This window comes from Myxine glutinosa, chromosome 8, assembly GCF_964187855.1.
Source record: "Myxine glutinosa chromosome 8, kmMyxGlut1.1, whole genome shotgun sequence".
NCBI lineage: Eukaryota > Metazoa > Chordata > Myxini > Myxiniformes > Myxinidae > Myxine > Myxine glutinosa.
This window is the reverse complement of record NC_136268.1, coordinates 26,514,160-26,540,107: the sequence shown is the minus strand read 5'-3', so window position 1 is coordinate 26,540,107 and position 25,948 is coordinate 26,514,160. Positions and strand designations below refer to the sequence as shown.

Below are 25,948 nucleotides of genomic sequence, written 5' to 3'. Positions count from 1 at the left end.
TCCCGTCTCTTATTTCGGGCGGTGTATGACTGACCATGCCGCGATTTAAAAAAAAAAATCTCAATGGACTTGAAGTTACAGGCCTTTGAGAATTCATTTCGTTCTATAAAGGGCAACTTTCATCGGATTTTCTTCCCGTTTTTTTTCAACCGAGTCTAAAACTATGTTAGCGACTGTGAAAAATGAAATGATATATCGAATTTGATTTGAAATAAAACTGTGTGAGAGAGGAAGACACCACGGGCCTACAAAACAGGCCTCAAAGCTATGCGAGTTAATAAAATGGTGGATATTTGTTTATATGAAGGCTCTCCCAGAATGGGTGGAGCTATGGTTCCCAGAATGGGTGGAGCTTTGAGGTTTTGTCTTCTCTGCAAGAACAAGAAGAAGAAGAACAAGAAGAACAACAACAACAGCAGAGGGCACTCGATGAGCAGCGTCTGCGAAGCGGCTAATTACTTGCTTGTATTACTTGTGATTTAAAATTATGCAATGCTAGGGCCGCTAGGCAATGCTGCCAAGTATTATAATTTGACGTGGTACAAAATGTGAGGATGGTGTTGGTAAATGTGAGGATGATGTTGGTAAATGTGAGAATGATGTTGGTAAATGTGAGGATGGTGTTGGTAAATGTGAGGATGGTGTTGGTAAATGTGAGGATGGTGTTGGTAAATGTGAGGATGGTGTTGGTAAATGTGAGGATGGTGGTGGTAAATGTGAGGATAACCACCGTTTAGAAATGTGAGGTAAATGTGAGGATGATGTTGGTAAATGTGAGGATGGTGTTGGTGAATGTGAGGATGGCGTTGGTAAATGTGAGGATGATGTTGGTAAATGTGAGGATGGTGTGGGTAAATGTGAGGATGGTTTTGGTAAATGTGAGGATGGTGTGGGTAAATGTGAGGATGGTGTGGGTAAATGTGAGGATGGTGTGGGTAAATGTGAGGATGGTGTGGGTAAATGTGAGAATGGTGTGGGTAAATGTGAGGATGGTGTTGGTAAATGTGAGGATGGTGTTGGTAAATGTGAGGATGGTGTTGGTAAATGTGGGGATGATGTGGGTAAATGTGAGGATAGTGTTTGCAAATGTGAGGATGGTGTTTGCAAATGTGAGGACGGTATTGGTAAATGTGGGGATGATGTGGGTAAATGTGAGGACGGTGTGCGTAAATGTGAGGATGGTGTGCGTAAATGTGAGGATGGTGTGGGTAAATGTGAGAATGGTGTGGGTAAATGTGAGGATGGTGTTGGTAAATGTGAGGATGGTGTGGGTAAATGTGAGCATGGTGTTGGTAAATGTGAGGATGATGTGGGTAAATGTGAGGATGGTGTTTGCAAATGTGAAGATGGTGTTGGCAAATGTGAGGATGATGTGGGTAAATGTGAGGATGGTGTTTGTAAATGTGAGGATGGTGTTGGTAAATGTGAAGATGGTGTTGATAAATGTGAGGATGATGTCGGTAAATGTGAGGATGGTGTTTGTAAATGTGAGGATGGTGTTGGTAAATGTGAAGATGGTGTTGGTAAATGTGAGGATAATGTGGGTAAATGTGAGGATGGTGTTGGTAAATATAAAATGAATGAATGATCGTTTTGAGGCCATTTTCCCCGCTGTGCGGGGGTTAGCCTTTCGGGCCCCATGACAATCATGGTTCCCTGTTTGAGGCAATGTTTTTTTATGCCCGGATGCCCTTCCTGACGCCAACCCTTGGTCACGCTCTGACGATGCGCAGGGATACGGTGTACCTATTCTTAATGGGGTACACACCGTGATCATGTTAAAACAAAATACACATGCACATTTATCATTTAAAAAATTCCCGGATCCCGATCCAGATCTTCCCAAAATCGAATCAATTCTTCCTGTCACACACCCAAACTGTCCACCAAGTTTCATCTGAATCAATCTATAACCTTTTGAGATATCCAGCTCACAGACCAACAAACAGACAAACAGAGGTGAAAACAACTTGCATCCACCTTTGGTGGCGGAGGTAGAAAGTACATAAAGAAGTAATAAAAAAACCATTTTTTAATGTAAAAGGTTGTAGGGCTGTTACTACAAAAAGTATGTAAACAAGGTAGGGATTGTTATGAAAGTCAAATCCACAACATTGTCCCAATAGTAGGTTTAATGACAATTCGATCTCTCGCAACATCCTGTAAAAATACGATCATGCAATATATCAGGATTATATAATCAAGGAGAAGTTCAGCAATTATCAATCAGTGCAAGCAACCCTAGTTCATCTACAAATACGCACCATTCGAGTCTACGTGTCACAGATTAAATGTCACAGGTATGATCCGGAGCGATGGCCGTCTGAGTTCTTGTAGACGCCTCTCAGTGGTTGGAGAGAGCATAACACCTGGGTTCAACTTACATACAATTTCATTACATTCTCCCCGCCGTTAAAACTACACTTCCGCTAAGGCAGGAATCAAGCATGCAGCAGCAATAGTAGGGCAGCGATTGTCCGTCCATGTCAGTCGGTCTATCCGTAGCGATCGGGGCGACGGATTTCCCTTCCAGCACGGGTCCGGAAACTACCGGGTACTACATCCCCAAGTCCGGAGTCCCCTGCGTCGGAGTAGTCCGGAGTCCCCTGCAGGGGAGTCCCCTGCTAAGTCAGGTGACGAAGGTGGCACCACAGAGCCTACAGGTTGGGGTGCATTTGGCGGCGAGATGGCCGGCAGATGCTCCATAGGCGGAGCAACGGGAGAGTCCATAGACTCGTAAATTGGTTCGTCGATTTCCCCGCAAGGGGCCAGGTGGCGTATGGAGACAGTTGACTCGCGTCCATCAGACATCAACACACGAGCATGCTCGGGATTAGCTTGGAGTACTTGCACCTTATCCACTAGTGGATCATACTTACTCATGCGAACCGCACGTTTGAAGCCGGTCCCGGCTCTGCAAGCCAACTAGGTAAAGATCGGATACTACCCAAACTCCTCGGGTGATGAAACATCCGTTCGTGGGGAGTTTGGTTGGTTGCCGTACACAGTAAAGTCCTGATCGAGTTCAGTGCCGCAGGTAACGACCAAGCCCATTTATCTAGGCCTCGGCCGAGGGACTTAAGGCTTAGCATGACGGCTCTCCATATAATACCATTGAGGCGTTCGACCTGTCCATTCGCCTGCGGTCTATACGGAGTGGTATAGCTAGAAGCGCCATTATGCTGGAGTAAGAAGCACGTCACTTCCTGGGACAGGAACACCGCACCCCGATCTGTATGCACGTAGGCCGGATACCCGAACATAGAAAACAAGTTCTGCAGGCACCGGATAACCGTGGCGGCTGTCATATCTACGCACGTGAAAGCGAAAGGGAATCTCGAGAACTCATCAACGATAGTGAGCAGATAACGAGAGTTACTCGATGCCGGTGACGCCGGCAGTGGCCCTTTGAAGTCCATCGCCAATCTCTCCCACGGCCTAGTTGCTCGGACCAGTGTTCCCATAGGAGGGTTGTAAAAACGCGGTTTGAGTTCAGCACATACAGAACAATTGCAACAGACCTGGCGAATGTCTTCAACCGAGTAGGGCACGTTACGACTACGCACAAAATGAGCGAAACGCGTCACCCCGGGATGGCACAAAGTGTCGTGCAAAGCGCGCAGATCCTCCAAAGATATGAGGCCCGCACACGTCGCCGGCCGCGATAAGGCGTCAGCCACCAGGTTATCCCTCCCAGGGCGATATTTGATTGTGTAGCAGAAATCGGCGAGTTCGATTCGCCAGCGAGTGATTTTCTCATTCTTAATGCGTTGAGCATGCTGGGTGTCGTACATAAACGCAACGCTCTGTTGGTCCGTGATAATTTGGAAGCATCGTCCGAACAAGTAGGGACGCCAACGCCGAATCGACTCGACGATGGCATACGCCTCCTTTTCGACAGACGAATGTCTCCGCTCAGCGGAGGAGAGAGTTCGCGAAAAGAAGGCCACAGGGCGCCCCCCTTGGGAGAGAGTTGCAGCTATCGCATGATCCAATGCATCACTTTCCAAAACAAAATATTTATTTTCGTCAATCGTTGCCACAGCGGCGCCAGCGATGTCGGACTTAAGGCTATGGAAAGCGGCCTTGGCGGCAAGGCTCATGGGGAACGCTTCGCAGTCCACAAGTGGGCAGAGCTTCACGGAGAAATTTTGTACCCACTTAGAATAATGAGCGAACAGCCCGAGAGCATGCTTCAGCGAAGCAAGCACGATCGCAGGGTGGGGCCATGTCGAGCAAGGGTCGCAGACGCTCCTTATCCGGAGCAACAGAGCCGTGGGTCACGGTGTACCCCAGAAGATCTATCGTGCGAGCGGAGTAACAACATTTAGCATCATTCATAGTTAAGCGATACCTCTGCGCGACCTCGAGGAAGCGCTTCAGATTAGCGTCATGATGTTCCTGGTCATACCCCGCAAACCGTGAGATTGTCCAGATATACAAAGACATCGGTATAGTTCTCCTTAGCGATGAGGTCGTCCATAGCCCTCTGAAAACAAGGGACCCCGTTTGTGACCCCAAAAGGTAGCCGGGTGAACTGTATAACCTTTGACCCGATTCAAACGCTGTATAGATGTGATCGGCCTCGGAGATGGGGATTTGATGATACGCACTACGCAGATCGAGAGTGCTATAGACCGAATACTGTGCCACCTGTCGAACCAGGGAGTCCATTCCCGGAAGGGGGTAGGCGTCAAGCTGTGTAAACCGATTAATCGTCTGCGAATAGTCGATTACCATGCGTTTGCGATGCGCTTCGCTTCGTACCACCAGAACTTGGGCCCGCCATGGCGACCGACTAGGTTCTATGATACCTTCCTTTAATAGCTGGGCCGTTTCTTCCGCGATGAATTGCGCGTCAGCTCGTGAGTAGCGTCGTGATGTAACTGCTACAGGTGTACAGTCCGTGGTCATATTGGGGAACAGCGACAGCGGCTCAATTTCCATCCCTGCAAGAGCACACACAGCCAGCGTATCAGTGCCACCAAATTCCATTTCCAAACGTCCATGTCGCTTGAGAAAATCATGTCCTAGCAAAACTTCTGCACATAATGCGGGTAAAACCATTAGATGCACATCCGGAAACATTCGTCCCTTAATCACAAGCTTCAGTCGACATTCCCCTTTTGTGCTGAGCCATAGCCCCTGAGAGGCCATAAAGATTCGGCGTCTTGTCCCAAGAATCGGCCATCCATGTTTTTGCACAAGTCGAAAATCCACATAACTATCCGTGGAACCTGTGTCGATCAAAGCGTTAGCAAAAATTCCTTCGATCATGAGTGGGATGATAGCACGAGCCAGGCCAGGTGGATCTGTAGTTATTGAGTCGTCTAGGCGAGGCGCTCGTGCCTCGCGTGTGGATCCAACGCCAGCTAAAGTCTTTCGTGCCATTGAAGTCGTTTGTAGGCCAGTCGTGCCGCCTCCAGAGGGCGCACGTGCCACGCGTGAAGTTCCCAGCTTTCGTGCCGTTGCAGTAGCTTGTAGATCATACGTGCAGCCTCCGGAGGGCGCTCGTGCCACGCGCGGAGTTTCAAAGCCAACATTAGCCGTTCGGGTGGCCGATCCAGGAAGTTGGCAGGGTGTCGGAAGAATGCCGGCCAAGGACAGTCGCACCGCGTACTGTCGGTTTTTGCGCCACTTGTTTCGTCAGCGCGGCGAGTCTCACCAAGGTCGAGCTCTCAGCTTGAGGGCCACGGGAAGGGGCGATCCCCATCAAAGTCGGGCGAGGCACGCCCCTCGGTCCACTGACTCGGCGATAAGCACATTCATCGTCGAGCGGGCTCGTTTGCCCAGCGATGATCGGCAAACTTTTGCAAAATGACCCGGCTTTGAGCACAAATGACATGTCGCATTTTTAGCTGGGCAAACCGACCTGAGATGATTCCGATTCCCGCAGAAATAGCACGTAGCGTTACTTCCGGGCTTGGGTCCAGCTGCAGCGGCTGCCGTCATGCCCGGATCGGGATCCTCGGGAGTGGCCGGGGTCTCCGATTCCGGTGGAGGTGCCGAGGCTGCATCCACGACCTTGGCGGTAGCTCTCTCCGGTCGAGTTTGTCGAGATGTCCCCGCAGTGACGTATGGATGTTCATACGCGTCGGATTGTTCCCGTGCTTGGGTATACACGCGAGATAGCCGGAGTGCTTCAGCGAGTGTCAAATCGGCTTCTTCAAGAAGTCTCTGTCTGACGACTGGGGACCCAAGTCCTGCGCCGAAAGAATCGCGAACAAGGTCATCACAGACTTGTTCATGAGTACGTACCTCCAGGGCACTCTCGTTCAGTAGACGTCGGAGGTCTTGAGCAAAGTGATCTAAAGTCTCCGTGGGCTGTTGTCGTCGTATTGCGAGCAAATGACGGGAATAGACCGCGCTTCGTTTTTTTAATGTAAATACGCTTCAGCTCTGCCACGGCTGCATCGAACGTCTCACATTGTTCGATTGCCCTGTACACATTATGGTGTACCTTTGATTGCAGTACTTCTAGTTTCGTTTCATTGGTGACAGCTTCCTGAGCCTTTTTTTTTTTTTTTTTTTTTTTTTTGTATACAATATCGAGGCTCGTGAAAGAGCGAACATTAATCACATGAACACACAGAAAGACAAACCGACACATAAAACATATAACATAGGGAGCGGTAGACAAGATGGGGAGAGAGGGGGAAGGACACAAACACAACATTTGAGAGCAGGGACCGAGAGACATGGAGACATCGAGAGATCTGAGAGAGGGCGAGGGCTTTGGGGGGGGGGGGGGGCGTGGGAATGGGGCAGTGGGAGAGGTATAAAACATATGGACACTGCCAGGACTTCCAGGAAAGAAGTTGGAATTTCAAACAAGGTGGATCTGGGGTGAATTAGCGGGGGTAGAAAAGATCAAGGTTTTGGATGGGGGAAGATAAGAGATGGTGGTGAACAGCTGTTTTAAAGACCTGGAGGGAGGAGTGGGATTGAAGGGAGTGAGGGAGTTTGTTCCAGAGGCGGGAGAAAAGAGGAATGAAAGAGTGAAGGTGAGCGGAGAGCCGAGATTTCGGCAGTTTAACCATCAGAGGGTTGCTGGCAGATCTTGTGCGACCTGTAGGAATATTTGGGGGACAGAGCACAGAGAGAGCTGGGGGTGCAAGGCCGGAGAGGAGTCGGTAGAAGACAGAAAGACCACCTACCTGCCTGCGGTGAGTGAGTGAAAGGCCCTCAGAGATAGCTTCATCGCGGGAGATTCCAATAATTCTGAAAGCTTTGGTTTCAACAGCGTGAAGCCGAGCTAGGTGTGAGGCAGGAGCACCGGCCCATAGGGGAGAACAGTATTCCATTGAGCTGCGGATGAAAGCCTTGTATGTGGTGAGGAGCTCAGGTGTGCCGAGGAAGGACTTCGCACGACGGAGGATGCCCAGTCGGCGACTGGCTTTGGAGGCCAGCTTGGAAATGTGGTTTTCCCAAGAAAGATCATGGCAGATAGTGAGACCCAAAATCTTGAGCGACAGAACTTCTTGGAGAGGATTGTTGAGAAAGTAGATGGGAGGGTTGTCCAGTCGATCTTTTCGGAGAGACATAGTAAGAGTGTGAGATTTGTCAGGATTGAAAGACATGTTCCACTTGTTTGACCAGTCTGTGATTTTGTCCAGGTCTTCAGAGAGTGAGGAGGCAGCAGACTGCCGATCTGAGGGAAGAGGAATGGAGCGGCAGAGAGTGGAGTCATCAGCAAAGAGATAGAGAGGATTTTCGAGAGAGTCAGAGAGATCATTGATGAAGACCAGAAAAAGCACGGGGCCCAGAACACTGCCTTGGGGAACTCCAGCCTGAACAGGAAGAGGAGATGAGAGAAACCCATTCAGGGCCACACGTTGACGACGACTAGAGAGGAAGTCCGCCAGCCATGCGTGGAGATTTCCATGGATACCAAAGGAGGAGAGTTTGGTGAGCAGAGCGGGGTGCCAGACCGTGTCGAAAGCACGTGATATGTCGAGGGAGACAGCTCTAATTTCCTGTTTGGCATTGAGGACCTCCATCCATTGTTGAGACAGCAGAAGCAGCATGTCCAGAGTAGAGTGACCTGGTCTGAAACCAAATTGATGATCAGAGATCAAGCCATTGGAGAAGAGGAAAGATTTCATATCAGAAGCAATGATGGATTCCATGACTTTGCTGATAATTGGGAGAAGGCTGATTGGTCTGTAGTTGCTAGGATCTGTTTTTGCACCTTTTTTGTGCAAAGCGGTGATGTTGGCTGATTTCCAAACAGATGGCAGTTGACCTTGAGCAAAAGAGAGGGTGAAGAGAACAGAGAGAGGGTGAGATAGAGCAGCAGAGCAGGATTTTAGGACCCGTGGGCTGATGCCGTCGGGTCCAGTTGCAGAATCAGAGTCGAGGGTTGACAGAAACTTTTCCACCTTGTCAGGAGGAAAGGACACGGAGTCAGGAGCAGCAGGGTACGACTGGGTATGGTGGGTACAGAGAGGGATGGGTTTGGGACACAAGATTTAGAGGCAAACACAGAGTTGAGGCATTCAGCTTTTTCACGTGCGGAGTCAGCTGTGTAGCCGTTTGAGGTAAGGGAGGGGATGGAGGGGGAACAAACACCAGAAACGGATTTGACCAGACGCCACCAGGATTTGGAAGAGGGAGACAGATAAGAGAGTTCGGTCTTGAGAACGGAGAGATATTGTTTCCTGGCTCTCCTCAGGGTGGACACACACTTGTTTCGGGCTTTGTGAAAGGAAATGAGATTTCCTTCCGTTGGATTTGCTTTCCAGGAGACGAAGGCAAGTTGTTTCTGGGCAACAGCCTCACCACAAGATTCCGTGTACCATGGACGGGAGGAAGGGTATGACAACTGAAGACGAGATGGGATAAATCTGTGCATGAGAGAGAGCAATTTACTTTGGAAGAATTCCCAGGATGAGTTGATGTCAGAGGTGGTAGAGATGGGAGACCAGTCCAGATGATTGATGGCTGCTTGAAGACCGTGCCAGTTGGCCTGAGTGAAATGCCAGACTCGTCGACGCTGAGCAGGCTCCCTGAGGATGGTCAGAGAGATGTCCACTTTAACAAGGACATGATCAGATGATCCGATCGGAGCAGAAGAAGAGCAGCAGACATTTTCAGGGAAGTTAGTCATAACCAAGTCCAGAAGAGAAGATGTTCCGTTGACTGAGATCCGGGTCGGGAAATTGACAGATTGTGTCAGTCCCAGTGAGTCGCAGAAGTCCTTTGCTGAGGAGCCATGGCTGGTGAGAGAGGTACCCACACCCAGCCAACTGGCATGATGACAGTTGAAATCACCACATATGAGGAAGAGAGAGTTGGGATGAGTAGATAGAAGTTGGTCCATATCATCAGACAGCGAGATGTAGATGGAGTCATCACTGTTTGGTGGACGGTACAACACACATATGAACAAGAGGTGGGAGCGAAGGGGAAGCCGTAGCCAGAGGTATTCCTGGGGGTGAGGTGGAGAGAGTGCAGTGCAGGGCGAGTGAGGAAGAGAGTTTTTGATAAAGATAGCAACCCCGCCTCCAGGACGAGGCTCAGGTCTATCATACCGGAGGAGGGAGTAGCCCGGGAGAGATACTATGGAATCAGAGACATCATAAAGGAGGAAAGTTTCTGTTAAGCAGATCACGTCTGGTTTGACAGAAGCAACCTGTATGGAGAGATCAGTTAAGTTTGAACGAAGGCCCCGGATGTTTGAGGTCCATACCGTTAATGAAGAGGAAGGGGGAGCATCAGATACAGAACAGGGGGGAGGAGGGGTAGGGTAAGATGTGGAAGAGGTGGAAGAGGTAGGGAGAGCTGTTGAAGGTGTGTCAGAGATTTCAGAATAGCTCGGAGAAAGGGAAGGATGGGGCGGACAAAAGGTTTGATGGTGATTGGGTGAGCCACAATGAGGTGTTATTTGAGGAGGGGGAAGAGCGAGGCAGAAGGTTGGGGGAGATGGAGGTGAGAGTTTGAAGGGGGAAGAAGCGGGGAGGACGCTTTGAGGAGGGGGAGTGAGCGGGGGGAAATTGAGAAGCAATGAGGGTGGGGAGATTTGAAGGGGAGGGGTGAGGGGGTAGTTTGGGAGGGAAGGGACAAGGGGAGGGATTTGAAAGGGATGGGATATGGGGGAGATTTGGAGGGGAGGGGTGAGGCAGGAGTCTAGGAGGGGAGGGGCGAGGGGGCGTCTTGGCGGGGAGGGGTGAGGGAGTAGTTTAGGAGGGAGGGGGCAAGGGGGGAGATTTGAAAGGGATGGGTGATGGGGAAGATTTGGAGGGGAGGGGTGATGGGGAAGATTTGGAGGGGAGGGGTTATGGGGAAGATTTGGAGGGGAGGGGTGAGATTGGATTTTTGAAAGTGTACGATTTATGGGAAACGAACATTTATTGCAAAATGAGTTTCTTGTGACCTTCGAGTTAAAAATACGTTTAAGGACGCTGGATGGAGGATGGAGTGCAGGAGAGTTTAGGGAATGTAGAACAAAGGCACTATAGGAGATGGATATTTTTTTTGGGATGAATTGATTTGGTGAGCAAGTCGAAAGCAGCCTTTTAAAGAAGAAGAAGAAAAAGGTGTTATAAAATATGACGGAATACATAACTTGAGGGGAAAGTGTAAACATTGAAGGTTAATGAGTGAAAACTATCTGGGGAAATGGGGGAGAAACACGTGGTCGAAGAACGAACGAACGAATAAGAATGAATAAACGAATGAGAACAGAGAAGGAAATGTTGAATTGGTTATCCAAGATTTTCAGCCAATGTGTCAATTCTGCGGCCGCGTCCGCCGCCTGTGGGTCGGCTGCGAAGATCAGCACTTGGATCATTTTGTGACTCGTCATGTCGCTCTCGTTCGTGTCACGTTCAAGACGAAGAGACGAATTGTCATTAATTGTTATGAAAGTCAAATCCACAACATTGTCCCAATAGTAGGTTTAATGACAATTTTATCTCTGGCAACATCCTGTAAAAATACGATCATGCAATATATCAGGATTATATAATCAAGGAGAAGTTCAGCAATTAATCAATCAGTGCAAGCAAGCCTAGTTCATCTACATATACGCACCATTCGAGTCTACGTGTCACAGATTAAATGTCACAGGTACGATCCGGAGCGATGGCCGTCCGAGTTCTTATAGACTCCTCTCAGTGGTTGGAGAGAGCATAACACCTGGGTTCAACTTAGATACAATTTCATTACAGGGATTATCACAATAAATTATCATGTGAATCCATCCCACATCTTTCTTTGAATTATGGTTGTGCCTGCACATGACATGACACACATTTCTCTCGATTTGGTTAGCTTAATCGTAGTGTATGTGCGTGTGTGTGTGTGTGTGTGTGTATGTGTGTTTGTGTGTGTGGGTATGTTTGTGTGTATTTTTGTTTACTTTCAAACGTACCAGCAACATGAGCTGAGCAGGCTTATCTCGAGGCCATATTTGAGGGGCTTTCGGCGGCCAATCGCTGGACTCCGTACATTGTTGTTTGGTTTCTGGGCCGAGTGAGGCCTGTCGCAAGTTCCTCGCCTTATGTATGGCTAACTCGACCCACTGCTGTGTCGTACAGCAAGCAAAGGTATCCAGGGCAGCTGTAAAAAAATTCAATTATTGGGATCTTTCAGTAGATGAGTCGACAGCTAAAGGCATGCTAAATATGAGTTTCAGATCTGGTGTTTGATCCAATCTTTAAGGCACAGCTATCCACTGATGAGAAGGTCAGTTTGTTTTCTTCTTTCTACTCTTTCAGTTAAATGAACCACTGGAATCAGCAGCACGCTAAATATGAGTAGCATAATGCAGAAAGGTGTAGCAGCTCACACACGGCCCACTGGCATGGCATCGGCAACATATTGTCACGTCTGAGTGCCCGTTAACACGGTATGCCTCAGCGCCAGGGCCTTTAGGCCTGGCAAATTGCCAAACGGTCTGCACTGCATTTAAAAGGCAAAAGGCACTGCATTCAGTTATTTTTACTTACAATTACCGTTCCCCAAGGATCATTCAAATCAGGGGTCATTCTCCAATCCACTGTGCCTAAACCCATATTTCCCATTGGATTAAGGTCTTGCTGTTCGCGAGATTTCCAGGAGACATAACCCTAGCGAATGGCAAAGGTTTAAATATCGTGGGTTTGAAAATTACAATTTTGACCAATTGCGGGAAACCTCCTTGTGTACCAATTTAGTTATCACTGAGCTCAATTTCGACCAATGGCGGTTTTTGGAGCTGAGTTGTGACATTTATCTCGCACCACAAGCCTTTTGTTGTTCTGGTGCACCGTTAATAATGGCACTGAAGTGTAAAACAATGGACAAAAGTTTTTTTTTTAAACTTTCTTTCGTCACTGGTTTATGGAGCTGCAGAATGATTTATAAAATAAACACAATGACACATTACAAAGGCAAACTATTTCGGAGATTAATTGGGAAGGAATGGTGGAGGCTTTAGACACATTGCAGAAGGGAGGGGCCACGTTTAATCTACTTCAGCATTTAATCTGCTTCAATGCAGCAGGAGATGTCATCTTAAAGCCTATTACTATTTTTCTTTGTCTTTTTTGATATACAGAATCGAGGCTCGTGTAAGAGTTAACACATTGAACATGAAAACATGCACAGACGCATAAAACATACAATGAAGGGAGCGGGAGACAAGAGGGAGGGGAGAGAGGGAAGCACACAAGCCCAACAACAGAAGAGAACAGGGACGTCGGTAGATCTGTGGGAGGGGGAGGGCTGGGGGCGGAGGGAGGGGTACACGGTATTAAGCAAATGAACACTTCTAGGAATTTCAGGAAAGAAGTTGGGGATTTAAAGAGGTGGAATTGGGGTGTTTTAAAAGGGGTAGAACAGATAAAGATTTTGGATGGGGGAAGATAAAAGATGGTGGTGAACAGCTGTTTTAAAGACCTGGAGGGAGGGGTGGGATTGAAGGGAGTGGGGGAGTTTGTTTCACAGGCAGGAGAAAAGAGGAATGAAAGAGTGAAGGTGAGCAGAGTCTTGATTTTGGCAGTTTCACCAGAAGAGGGTTGCTGGCAGGTCGTGTGCATCCTGCAGGAATATTTGGGGAGGCAGAGCAGAGGGAGCAAGGCCGGAGAGGATTCGGTAGAAGACAGAAAGACCATCAACCTGCCTGCGGTGAGTGAGTGAAAGGCCCTCAGAATCAGCTTCATCGCGGGAGAATCCAATGATTCTGAATGCTTTGGTTTCGACCGCGTGAAGCCGAGCTAGGTGTGAGGATTTTATTATTTCATTTTACATATTACATTTAAATTGTGATGTTTGTTTTGGGCTGCTGCCCACCTTCCTCAATATTTTATCTATGCCCAGGAACTAACCCCTTTTTTCCTATAGGCCCTTGGTTTTAAATATCGTGGCATTTCCCAGGAACGTAATACATATATACACATATATATAGCAGGTTCAGGGTTGATAGAGTAGGGAAACTAGGATCTTTATATTTAAATATCAATTAATTGACCACTCCAGTCGATGCAGTATGCCAAAACAAAGATGAAAGGAACACTAAATGTCAGTTCAAATATATTGTTGTGGATCTCCCGAAGCCAGTCCGAAGGGGGGAATTAAACCCCTTTTTCCCCCTTTGGGTCTTCGGGTCCGCGAGGCCGAATCGCCACTTCCGGAGAAAACGTGAAAAAGGGTATCGGGACAACTTCGCACGTACCTTTAACCCACGCTGCCGCGAAAGCAGAGACCGAACCTCGCACAAGCCACGCTTAATCGAGTATGCCCGAGCGGTATGCGTACCACATGACTCGTGCTGTTACTTTTATAGAACCCGATTCGAGCGGTTCTATTCGTACCATGCGAAGCCAATGGATGGAAGGGACGAGAACGGTCAAGTCAAAGGAATAACACAATTTATTATTATTTACACAATGTACAATGATTCGCCGAAGGAAAGGGGACACAGAGCAGAAGCTTAATCAATCTTACTTAACCCCAGACACAGGGCCCACTCACTCACACGGGGAGAAGAAGAGAAGAAGGTCGCGCGCCAAACGCGCTTTGCCGTCAGTCGCCCCAGGGCAGCTCGCCCGGCATGGCTCGCGGATGTTCACGGCACGTATGCAGGCGAAGGCAGGCAGGAGGAGATCGCGCGTCTGTGGCCCGGCACGGGTCGTCCTCTCGAGCACGCGATCAATACAGCGCAGGGCACGGGGAAAGTTCATGTACAATCTCGATCACCACAATTCAACACACTCGTTCTGCGGCGTGGTTCTCGTGCGTGCTCAAGCTCAACTCAACTCACTCTCAGGGAACTGTAACTCAGCACTTGTACTCACGATACTCTCCGGCTCCTGCAGCGCCTCCCTTCGGCCTCGCTAGACTTATTCAGGCCTGCCACGTGGCATGCTGGTGCAATTGACCGCCCTACTCACGGGCCTGCTCAACGCAAAACTAAACATAGGAAAGGACTACGCTTACATTCACTAAGAAATAACTGAACTATCGCGAGGCTTCATGTTGTGGTGCGTCTACCTACGAGGGGGAATTAACCTTTATTCCAAAACCACAACAATATATTCAATTCAGAGTTCGAGTGGATTGCTTTTTCAGGCTGTTCTGTACGATGGCATCAGTGATTCGCCGACGTAGCGAATCTGCTGCCGAGAAACTGTGACTCGAGATGGTTATTAGTCCCCTACCGGTGTACACCGGAGGGGACTATAGGTTTGCACGCCATCCCTCCGTCTGTCCGTCCATCCGTCAGTCTGTCCGTCCGTCCGTCACGCAAAGAATAATTTTCCGGACTTTTTTTCTAAACGCTTAATGCTAATGATTTCAAACTTGGCACATGGTTTTCTCATGATAAGTTACAGATCGAGTTCGAACTTCACGACGTTTTGATCATTTTTGACAACGTTATGGCACTTTGAACTTTGGGAATTCTGATAATTCTGATGATCCTTAACTCAGTGCCATTTTAAGTTTTAATTTCCTTTAAAAAAGATTTTCTCTGCAATAATAGGACCGATTGAGATCAAATTTTCACCGTAGGGGGGACTCGGTCTGTAGAATATTTTAATGATAATTATGACGTCACAGGTCACGTGGTCTGGCCGCCATATTGTTTTTCGTGAATACACGAAAACCCCTTTTTCTCTGCAACGGCTGAACAGATCGAGGCCAAACTTTGCAGGCAGAATCGCATACCCATGACGAACAAAAAAGTCAACGAGCATGACGTCATGCGTCACATGGTTTCAGAGTTATGACGTTTTTAATAATGAACCTTTAAAACCGAGCCGCTCCCTCATTTTTGATCCAATCGAGGGCAAACTTCACAGATCTGTTCAGCATGTCAGTCTACTAAAACGTCCTTTTGGAATTTGCGATAGGGCACGTGGTTTGGCAGATATCGTTAATTAAACGAAAATATTTTTAAAATGGATATCTCATTTATTCTGGAGTTCCCCTCAAGGCACACCTCGTCTGCGAACGTCAAAAGCGCGGCACAGCGCGCGCTTTCGGAAGGGGTGGAGCCAAGCCGAGCAACATATATATATACACATCGATCATTGATCGTGAACCGGAAAATATAATAAATTACTGATATTTAGCGAATCGAAAGGTTCTTTATCAACAACTTATTTTCTCGTGCTTCTGCTGACCTGTCTGCAAGGTGTATAAATCGATGTCCCGAGTGCGAATCACAGGTGAGCCCATCCTGAGGTAATTAGCGATAGGGAACGATTCAGAACCTGTGGGTGAATAACCCTTGGTAATTTCCCCAACAGTTTTCCGGACGACAGACTGCCAGTATGGGACATGTATTGCAGCGCAATACTCAGAATGCTTGTTGATCTCGTGGTTTGCCTTGACCTGTGACTGGAGGGTTCGTGATCACGTGTCCCGTGTCCCGTGTGCGGTGTGTAGCACTGGTACCTCAATATTCTTTTATTTCCATAAATGTAACACTGAAAAACAATGCATTTCCCGAGGCAGGATATTTTTGCTGATATTATTTTATGCCACATTATCACGCATAACGCCGACGCTGAGGCAAATGTGTCTAGCGGCCCCGCCCCCATCAAGCTGATTGACAGTTATAGCCACGCCTACCCGGGCCTATTCTTTTACAAAGGTATGTAGTTTTGTGTACTTTTCGTGGAATCTTTTCAAGCTATTAGAATTACAATACCAAAGGATGTTGCAGGAAGTAAAACTCTGTCGGATGGTAGCAGAATCATTGCCATTGACAGAGGCAGCTCGGAAATATGCCGTCTGAAGAAGATTGTTATTATTATTATTAATATTATTATGAACGACAAGATGAATTCCGGGGTTTGACCGATCAGTTTTTTTTTTTTTTTTTTTTTTTTTTTTTGCTTTTGCCGTGGTCTGGAGAACTGAAAAGGGATACCTACCTCGACAATCAGCTGACCAGACCAGGTGGGCTCTCATATGTAGCCTAAGTGACTTTTTAAAGAAGATAATCCAACTTCAGTTTTGTATGTAGCAGATGGGACCGACATTTTTTATCCACGTTATCCCTACATAGAGTACTAGCTTACTCTCTGATACACTACTTGACCAAAAGTATGTGGACATCCGAACATCACACATCTCATTCCAAAATCATGGGCATTAATATAGAGTTGGTCCCATCCCCCCCCCCCCCCAGCCCCCCCCCCCTCCCTTGCGGCTATAACAAGCCTCCACTCTTCTGGGAAGGCTTTCCACGAGATGTTGGAACATTGCTGTGGGGATTTGCTTCCATTCAGCCAAAAGAGCATTAGTGAGGTCGGGTACTGATGTTGGGCGATTAGGCCTGGCTCGCAGTCGGCGTTCCAATTTATCGCAAAGGTGTTTGATGTTTGATGAGGTTGAGGTCAGGGCTCTGTGCAGGCCAGTCAAGTTCTTCCACACCGATCGCAACAAACCATTTCTGTATGGACTTTGCTTTTTGCACGGAGACATTGTCATGCTGAAACAGGAAAGGGCCTTCCCCAAACTGTTGCCACAAAGTTGGAAGTACACATTCATCTAGAATGTCATTGTATGCTGTAGCGTTAAGATTTCCCTTCACTGGAACTAAGGGGCCTAGCCCGAACCAGGAAAAACAGCCCCGGACCATTATTCCTCCTCCACCAAACTTTACAGTTGGCACGATGCATTCGGGCAGGTAGCGCTCTCCTGGCATCCGCCAAACCCAGATTAGTCTGACTGCCAGATGGTGAAGTGCGAGTCATCACTCCAGAGAACGCGTTTCCACTGCTCCAGAGTCCAATGGCGGCGAGCTTTACATCATTCCAGCCGACGCTTGGCATTGTGCATGGTGATCTTGGGCTTGTGTGCGGCTGCTCGGCCATGGAAACCCATTTTTTGAATCTCCCGACGAACAGTCGTTGTGCTGACATTGCTTCCAGAGGCAGTTTGGAACTCGGTAGTGAGTGTTGCAACCGAGGACAGATGATGTTTACGCGCTACAGCACTCTGCGGTCCCGTTCTGTGAGCTTGTGTGGCCTACCACTTTGCGGCTGAGCTGTTTTTGCTTCCAGACGTTTCCACTTCACAATAACAGCACTTACAGTTGACCAGGGCAACTCTAGCAGGGCAGAAATTTGACGAACTGACTTGTTGGAAAGGTGGCATTTTATGACGGTGCCACATTGAAAGTCACCGAGGTCTTCAGTTCAGCCCATTCTACTGCCAATGTTTGTCTGTGGAGATTGCATGGCTGTGTGCCTGATTATCAGTATGCGCAGAGCATAGCGTCACCTCCGACCCAGCCAGTAATGTAATGTTCAAGCATATACAATGTAGTACTTAAATATTAATAAAACAATGATTTTTTAAAACCATGTTATTTGCCTCCAGCGTATTGTAGTGATGACATACACAGTCATGTATATGTGCTTAAGCAGTTTTTGAAGATTGTTGTCATATCGATCAAACTTTGTAATCTGCAGAAAAAGGACAATGTGTGTTACCTGGGCACGGCAATGGTGCTCTGCCAGGTGTAGACGTCTCTGATTGGTTTGTACTCTTTCTGCATTTCTTGCAAGACAAATCCAAAGGCTAAATGGAAAGAAAAAGCAAAAATAAATTATTTAATGCAGAACAACGAAAGTACTTGGATTAACTTATGAGTTCCTTTACAAGAAACCTCGATGCAGGAATAAGGCCCATCAAGCCTGTGCAATGGATGCCAGCCTATGGTTGTTTGTCGGTGTTTTAACCTTTTTAAATGTTGAGTGTCAAGCAAGGAAGCAGCACGTACCACCAAGTTTAGTCATTTCCACCATCTTGCCAATACCGTACAGAACCCAGTAAGTGTCTTTCACTCCTGACAAATGACACATTCATTATTTCTCTCTTCGAAAGGATCATTCCGCAAACCCTCCCATCTACTTTCTCAACAACTCTCTCGAAGAGGTTCAGTCACTCCAGGGTCTCACTCTCAGCCATAATCTCTCTTGGGCCACATTTCAAAGTTGGCCTCCAAAGCCAGACCACTGGAGGGAGTGGAGGCTGTAGAAACGGAGGCCTCCCTCCTCAGGTATCTTCAGGATGCACGTGGTACACCAGTAACCTCAGTTTGACACCATGGAAACCAAGGCCTTCAAGATTATTGGAATCTCCAGCGATGAAGCTTACTCTATGGGCCTATCACTTCGCCATCGCCGACAGGTCGGTGGTCTCTCTGTCGTCTACCACGTACTTTCTGGTCTTTCGCCCTCTGCTCTCCCCGTGCGTTGTCCCTGCTACCAGGTATCTGTAGGGCTCACATGGTTCACCATCAAGAACGTTCTGGTAAAATTATCTACTAAATCCAGAATCACTGCTCACCTCCACTCATTTATTCCTCTCTTTTCCCACCAGTGGTGATGCTTTCCCACCAATGGGGACCGCTAGGCTGACTCTAGCAGGGAAAATGGCCTTAAAATGCATGTTGTTGTTGTTGTTGTTGTTGTTGTTTTCCCACCAGTGTAACCGCTTTGCATACTCTCTTCAACCTCAATTTTCCCTCTGGGTCTTCAACACAGCTATTCACCACCAACTCAGGTCATCCCCCATCCAAAGCCATGATCTTTTCCACACCCGTTAAACCACCTCCACCCCTCTTGAAATTTTGCTTGTGTATCCATCTTATCCACTCTTTGTGTTCTTCCCTTCCCCTCATCGTTACCTGCATCCCTTGTTTGTCCGTCTCCGTGAACGTTTTTCTTCCCCTTTCGCCTGCTGTTCCCTTTCTTATGTTGTGTCCTGGTTTGTTCTGTGTCCTAACTCTTCCACGAGCCTCGACCATGTATGTTATTTTTAAGTGCACCTCATGTTTTGAGCTGCAATGTTCCAAAAACATTTCAGCCATTTTTTCACTGTCTTTCAAATTAAATAATAACCCCCTCTGCCCTTCTATCCCCAAGACTTTCCTTTCCTGGTTATGTGATCTTGTGTGCCCGATGTGATAAGGAATGTTTTGAAATCACCTCCAAAGCCTCAGGATCCTTCACCAAGAAGAAGACCAGCGCATGGTTGGGTTCAGACATATATATGTATCCCATTATGAAGCCATATACCTGGATAGTGCTGATTTGGCAGTTACTGCAGTGTCTGATAGTTTATTCCAATCTTCCATCCCCTTCCCCCCTACCCCAATGGCTGCAAATGGTATGTCCTAACATCCAGACAAGCATGGCAAATATTGAGTGGGACTCCACATCATTACCCTGTGCTCGCGAAGCGAAAAGCAGGGTTAGGCATTCGGTTAAGTACGTGTGCCGTGTACCGTACGTGTCTGCATTTTAAAAATTCATTTTCTCGGCAACCGTTGGTCCGATTGACACGAAATTTTCACCATAGAAGCGCCTCCACCTGTAGAATATTTTTATTCGTAATTATGACGTCATAGGTCACGTGGTATAGACGCCATCTTGGAAAAACATTACATCTCCATAATCTCCCAAACCGCTTAATGGAAAAAATTGAAACATGGCTCATTGTCAAGTACTCCCTTCGGGGAATAAGATATGTTAATGATGATGTCATAGGTGCCTCCATTATGACGTCATAATTCGACAAGTCCAATGCTTGATCTGATCAGTATGAAAAAAAAAATTCCTCTGCAGCTGTTAGTCCGATGAACACGAAATTTTCAGAATATGAGCGGCGGCTCCTGTAGAATTATTGTTCTAATGATAATTATGACGTCATTGATCACGTGGTACAGGCACCATCTTGGAAAAATCGGAAAAGGTTGCACCTCTATATCTCCGAAACCACTCCATGGAAAAAATTGAAATATGGCTCAATGTCAAGCACTCCCCTTGGGGAATAAGATATGTTAATGATGATGTCATCAGTACCGTAATAACGACGTCTTAATTCGGCAAGTACAACGCTTGATTCGATCAGTATGGATTTTTTTTTCTGCAATTCTTGGACCGATTGACACGAAATTTTCACCATAGGAGTGCCTCCTCCTGTAGAATATTTTAATGATAATTATGACGTCAGAGTTCAGCGGTAAAGGCACCATCTTGTAAAAACCGAAAAACTTTGCCCCTCTATATCTCCGACCCCGCTCCATGGAAAAAATTGAAACATGGCTCATTGTCAAGTACTCCCCATGGGGAATAAGATATGTTAATGATGTCATCGGTGCCTTCATTATAACATCATCATTCAACAAGTACAACGCTTGATTGGATAAGTAATGAATTATTTTTTTTCTTACCAACTGTTGGTCCGATGGACACCAAATCTTCACCATAGGAGCGCCTCCTCCAGTATAATTTTTTTTAATGAGAATTATGACATCATAGGTCACGTAGTACAGGTGCCATATTGGAAAAAACGTAAACCTTTGCACCTCTATATCTCCGAAACCTCCACATGGAAAACAGGAAAGAACAATCAGATCCCAGACCCTCGCCAGGATGCGTTTGTGTTTTTTAAGGCTTTTGTGTCAAAATAAATATGGCGGCGGAAACACGTGACCGATGACGTCTTCATTATTTTTTTTTCTCCACCAATTTATCCCCAGATGACGCTTAATAAATTTCATCTTGATCGGATGAAGTTCTGTACTTGTCGAATTATGACGTCATATTGGAGCCACCGACGTCCACACACAAACCCGATCAATGCAAATCTTTAACTAATTGATCAACTACCCATGGGAAATACAGTCTGATAAAAGTGACATCATCAGTCACTGGTTTGGCAGCCATATTGGATCAAAAACACTCCTTAAAAAAGAGAAAAGTTGGCTTGCACCAAGTCCTTCTCAAGACTGCACAGGGTAAGTATTCTATGAATACCATCTAGTTACCTACCCTGCGCTCGCGAAGCGAAAAGCAGGGTTAAGCATTCAGGTGTGTACGTGTGCCGTGTGCCGTACGTGTCTGCATTTTAAAAATTCGTTTTCTCACCAACTGTTGGTCCGATTGACATGAAATTTTCACCATAGGAGCGCCTCCTCCTGTAGAATATATTAATGATTATTATGACGTCATAGCTCACGTGGTACAGGCGCCATCTTGGAAAAACTTCGCACTTCTATATCTGAAACCACTCAATGGAAAAAAAATGGAGACCTGGCTCATTGTCAACTACTCCCCATGGGGAATAAGATATGTTAATGATGATGTCATCAGTGCCTTCGTTATGACGTCATAATTCGACAAATACAACACATCCATCTGATCATTATTTTAAAAAATTCAGCAACTGTTGGTCTGATGGACACAATTTTCACCATAGGAACGCCTCCTCCTTTGGAATATTTTAATGATAATCATGACGTCATCGGTCATGTGGTACAGGCGCCATCTTGGAAAAAACGAAAAATGTTGCACCTCTGTATCTTCAAAACCGCTGCATGGAAAAAATTGAAACATGGCTCATTGTAAAGAACTCCATGTGGGGAAGAGGTGTTGTTAACGATGACGTCATTGGTGCCATAATTATGACGTCATAATTCGACAGGGACTACGCTTAGTTTGATCAGTTTGAAATGTATTGAGCGTGATCTATGCAACAATTATATTAGAGAATATAAATTTATGACGTCATCGCTCACGTGGTCTGGCAGCCATATTGGATCAAAGAAAAAAAAATGTTCAAAAACAGAAGAGTTGCCTCACACCAAGTTGACTGCGCAGGGTAAGTATTCGATGAATACCATCTAGTTGAGGGGGGTGATTGTCACCATGTAGTTTTTGCCTGTTTAATATGAACTTACAAACATCAGTAGGGGGTGTACAGTGATTCAGAGTGAAAGTTCTTCCTGAGGTTGTAGATGCAGATGCAGATCACTATAGTAGGTTCGATTCCCAAACGAATTTGGAAGTTGGCTACAGTACTGGCATACAATGGCCTCCTTTTCGAAATCAATCACTGGATCTTCAATGTGCACCAGGAAATGCTGGCAAACAGGGAACCACATTCCGTCCAAATGACAGCGTGCTCATCGATGCGGCACCCTGCCTGTGAAGCACCAGGACGACAGTTTATATTTGGGTCGAGAATCGATCGATAGTGAAACAAACAAAGACTAAAAGAAAAAAACTTAGAAGTCGAAACGAAAGGAAGTGATGACAAAAGTCGATTTACACTTCCTCCGAGGAAGGAAACACCTACCTGTGCCGGTGCACAGACCCAGGCGTGGTACCGGTACGTAATATGTGGACTAATCCTTTGTGTCACGATGTGCACCTACCTCTCCCACGCAAATACCACAAATGGGCACGTTAGTCGGTATATATAATCGGTACTAAGGGTAAAATCGGTATCGGCAAATTACAGGTGGGTTCAGTCTGAGTCCTATACCTGTAGCAGTCAGACTAAAGCATGCAGGTGTACCTGTGATGCGGGAGATGCGCTGTGACCCAGCAAGCTGTGGAACCCGGTCTCCCCTCTTGCAGTGCCTGTGGAATCCTTGTACACCTGCGACACCTTGTCCAGCACGAGGTCCACGTCCCACCTGTTCGGCGATCTGAAGCGACCACGTTCACCCACGGACCGGACGTGCTCCCGCATTGGCTCCGGGAGGTCACGTGCCTCGCTACCTGCGGTCTCCGTCCGGAGGTCCGGTCTTCGTTTTGTCCCTCTTTTCTTGGTTCCTTGTCGATCCAGCTCTTCCCGGGTTTCTCTCCCAGTAAAAGCACAAGGAGCCCGATCCCGTCTCGTCCACTTCGTAGGACGAAGGTCTGGGATGTCCAGGTACGGTTTGTGGATGCTCCAGAGGCGTTTCCAGGAAGATTCGCAACAGATGAGTCGGCAGGAGGGCAGCGGGACACACGAGGGAGCTTTACTTCGGGGGGAGACCTGATCAGAGACCTGTACGAGTCCGGAGGCAGCGGGGACCACCTGGGGCTGGACGGAAGGTCGTCGTGGAGGGAGGCGCGTCCTGCGGGAAGAAGGTCTTGCGGCCATGTCGTGTGCTCCCGGTCGTTCTCTATCTGTTCCTGTGTCTCTTCCTCTCAGTTTCCACCGAACCCTCCGAACCCAGCCCGCTTTGCCAAAGATAAACACCACTTCCCTGGGTCGACCCACCCGCGCTCCCCGCGCTCCGATTTTACCTCAGCGTCCTGTACTTTGGGTTATTAACGGAGAAATGAACAAGACGAGAGAACATTCGATCGTGTGTAAACGCACCGAGACATCGATATATACATTAAGATTACCCACCAATGCAGCACCCCCACTACCACCTTCACGGGGCCACGCCCACCACCCCCTGCGCCCCCTCCCCCCACCCTCCAGCCTCGGCGGCGCCGGACAGTCTAGCACTTCCACCGAGTCGGCGCCGCTCAGCCTGCGGGGTTGGGAAGAACCCGGCGATCGGGGCGAGAGATTTTGCCTCAGAGGAGTTCAGCGTTCGCTGCTCTCGGTCAACACGAGTCGGCCTACTGTACATAACCTGAAGTAAAAGGACCACGGGCCATGATGCACCTGATAAACACAAAAAAAACATGAACCAGCGAGCACACACACCTACTCCACCAAGATGTTAAAATGTCACCACCCAATGGCTCAGGATCTATATTATGGATATAGATGAAGGTTGAAGAAGGTTGAAGGATATAGATGAAGATATAGATGAAGATGAAGGATATAGATGAAGGTAACATCACCACCTGAAGGTTCAGGATCATCACCACCACCCAATGGCTCAGGATCGTCATGGAGGAACTTACTATGGACATGGAGACCACTTAACTTGTGCTAAGGATGTCTACCAGGACATGATCAAAATAGGAGACCATTTGGTGACTCACATGCTGTCTGTTTGTTGTTCATTCCTAATTACGGGTTTGATTGGCGCTGCTAATGGCCGATGTGTGACCATCCCAAGTTTCCCTGAGAAGAGCATGTGGAGTGTTCTCCTCAAAGCACTTCATTCTCCATATTAAAGAGATGATGTCATAACGATTATTACGTCATCAGTTATATTAACTCAACATATTCCCTCGTTAAATCTAGATATCAATTTACATAATACTGCGCACACTTTCCCTCTAAATCCCCTTTACCCGCTTATATTTACCTTCTGTGGGACCTATTTTAGGTCTACATGATTTTAATAAAGCGATACCCGGATTACCAAGACTGCGTGCTTCACAATGCAGCACCCGTTGCTATCATCGCTCCAAAATGGATGTGATCACTGGGCAGTGGGTCATAAACTTCTATATGACCATATACACGGTATATGGTCCATAATATTATACTTCTTTCACAACGTCATAGGTAAACATATGACGTCATAATGTTTTTGGGTAGTGGGAGAAAGCCTCCGCAGTGCACAATTGGCTGATACAGTAAATGCAAAAGGTGAGTAGTGTGGACATTGATTGCCAGAAGGGTCTATGGCAGTGGTTGTTAAACTTTTTTGCCCCCCCCCCCCCAACTCCTGCCCCCCTAACAATCTGATCTCCGACCCAACGCCCCCCACCCCGCTGATGTTTAAGTCAGTGTACTGAATATTATAACAGTTCATCAAATGTGATATCAATATAAGAACGAAACAAAGACATCTACCACTTACAATTTAATTAAACAATCCATACACAACCAGCTGTTGTGTGAAACAACACAGAAGATATTCACACAGGTAACACAAGCAGGTACTCATTAATGAAGTAAATTATATAAAATAGGTGGATCACCACACGTCGCTGCAGGGGTACGGCCTCGTTTTAACCGAGGATAATGACCTGACTGAACTTGAATTTCTGTACTGTCATGATTGGCATCTATATATATAAGTAGTGTATATATGTTGCTTCTGGGACACTCTCATTTTCCCATTGACTTACATGTTAATTTTTCCCCTCCCTCATTGCCCCTAAACACCTCTATTTCTCTCACCCTGTTCTTTACGAACCTTCTAACCTTTTGACATGTTATCCTTATTCATTAGACCACTTAAACAATGGTCCTTCTGTGTGAACCTGTGATCCTTCTGACCTTATGGACCTTTTAACCTTTTACTCTTAATATCATCTGGTGAATCATCTTTGGCCCACTCAAACAACGACCCTACAAATATTTGTTTATGCGTGGGAAATAATTTAATTCTCTTGCCACTCTCTTCACCATCTAATATATTAACAAAAAAGATGTTTGAGTTTGGTTCTTTATTAAGATATTTTAACTGAGCTAAGATAAAATGGTAAACCTCCCTCAATGTTCTTGTTTGAGCGCCTCCAGTGCCACATACCATTTTTAAATTAAAGTATATATTTTCCTGACAACCATCAAAGTTTTCCGTCCACTCAAAAATATTTCCATCTTTTTTACCCAATTCACCGGTATTTAAATTAATTCTCTTATTTGTTTTGTAAATTTTTTTACCAGTTCTCTTTTCAATTATACCTATTTGATATTTTTCACATTCGTTATGTTTACCATTTATATACCAAGGTTGATTACACCTCCACTCTTTAGTCTGGTTGGTACTTAGTTCTATCATTTATATAATAGTAAAAAGGCGGCGGTA

At 46.7% G+C, this 25,948-nt stretch overlaps 2 protein-coding genes across 4 annotated transcripts in view; both read right to left on the bottom strand.

The window, feature by feature from the left end:
* The window catches only part of LOC137432317 (retrovirus-related Pol polyprotein from transposon opus), a 27,240-nt gene extending 3,301 nt beyond the window's left edge, over positions 1 to 23,939 (bottom strand). The window contains exons 1-4 of one of the 3 annotated variants that reach the window (XM_068124144.2): positions 22,807 to 23,939; positions 17,931 to 18,018; positions 11,375 to 11,562; positions 4,788 to 4,949 (exon numbers count right to left, since the gene is read on the bottom strand). In XM_068124144.2, coding sequence (XP_067980245.2) covers positions 4,911 to 4,949; positions 11,375 to 11,562; positions 17,931 to 18,018; positions 22,807 to 23,379 — 888 coding nt within the window. In that variant the 5' untranslated portion in view covers positions 23,380 to 23,939 and the 3' untranslated portion in view covers positions 4,788 to 4,910. Of the gene's footprint in view, positions 1 to 4,161; positions 4,950 to 11,374; positions 11,563 to 17,930; positions 18,019 to 22,806 lie in introns of those variants that run through there. The other 2 variants (XM_068124145.2, XM_078783042.1) reach the window with 2 other exon arrangements.
* The window catches only part of LOC144893363 (uncharacterized), an 18,986-nt gene continuing 16,855 nt past the window's right edge, over positions 23,818 to 25,948 (bottom strand). Inside the window, exon 3 of the mRNA XM_078783942.1 lies at positions 23,818 to 23,898. Coding sequence (XP_078640068.1) covers positions 23,818 to 23,898 — 81 coding nt within the window. The remainder of the gene's footprint in view (positions 23,899 to 25,948) is intronic.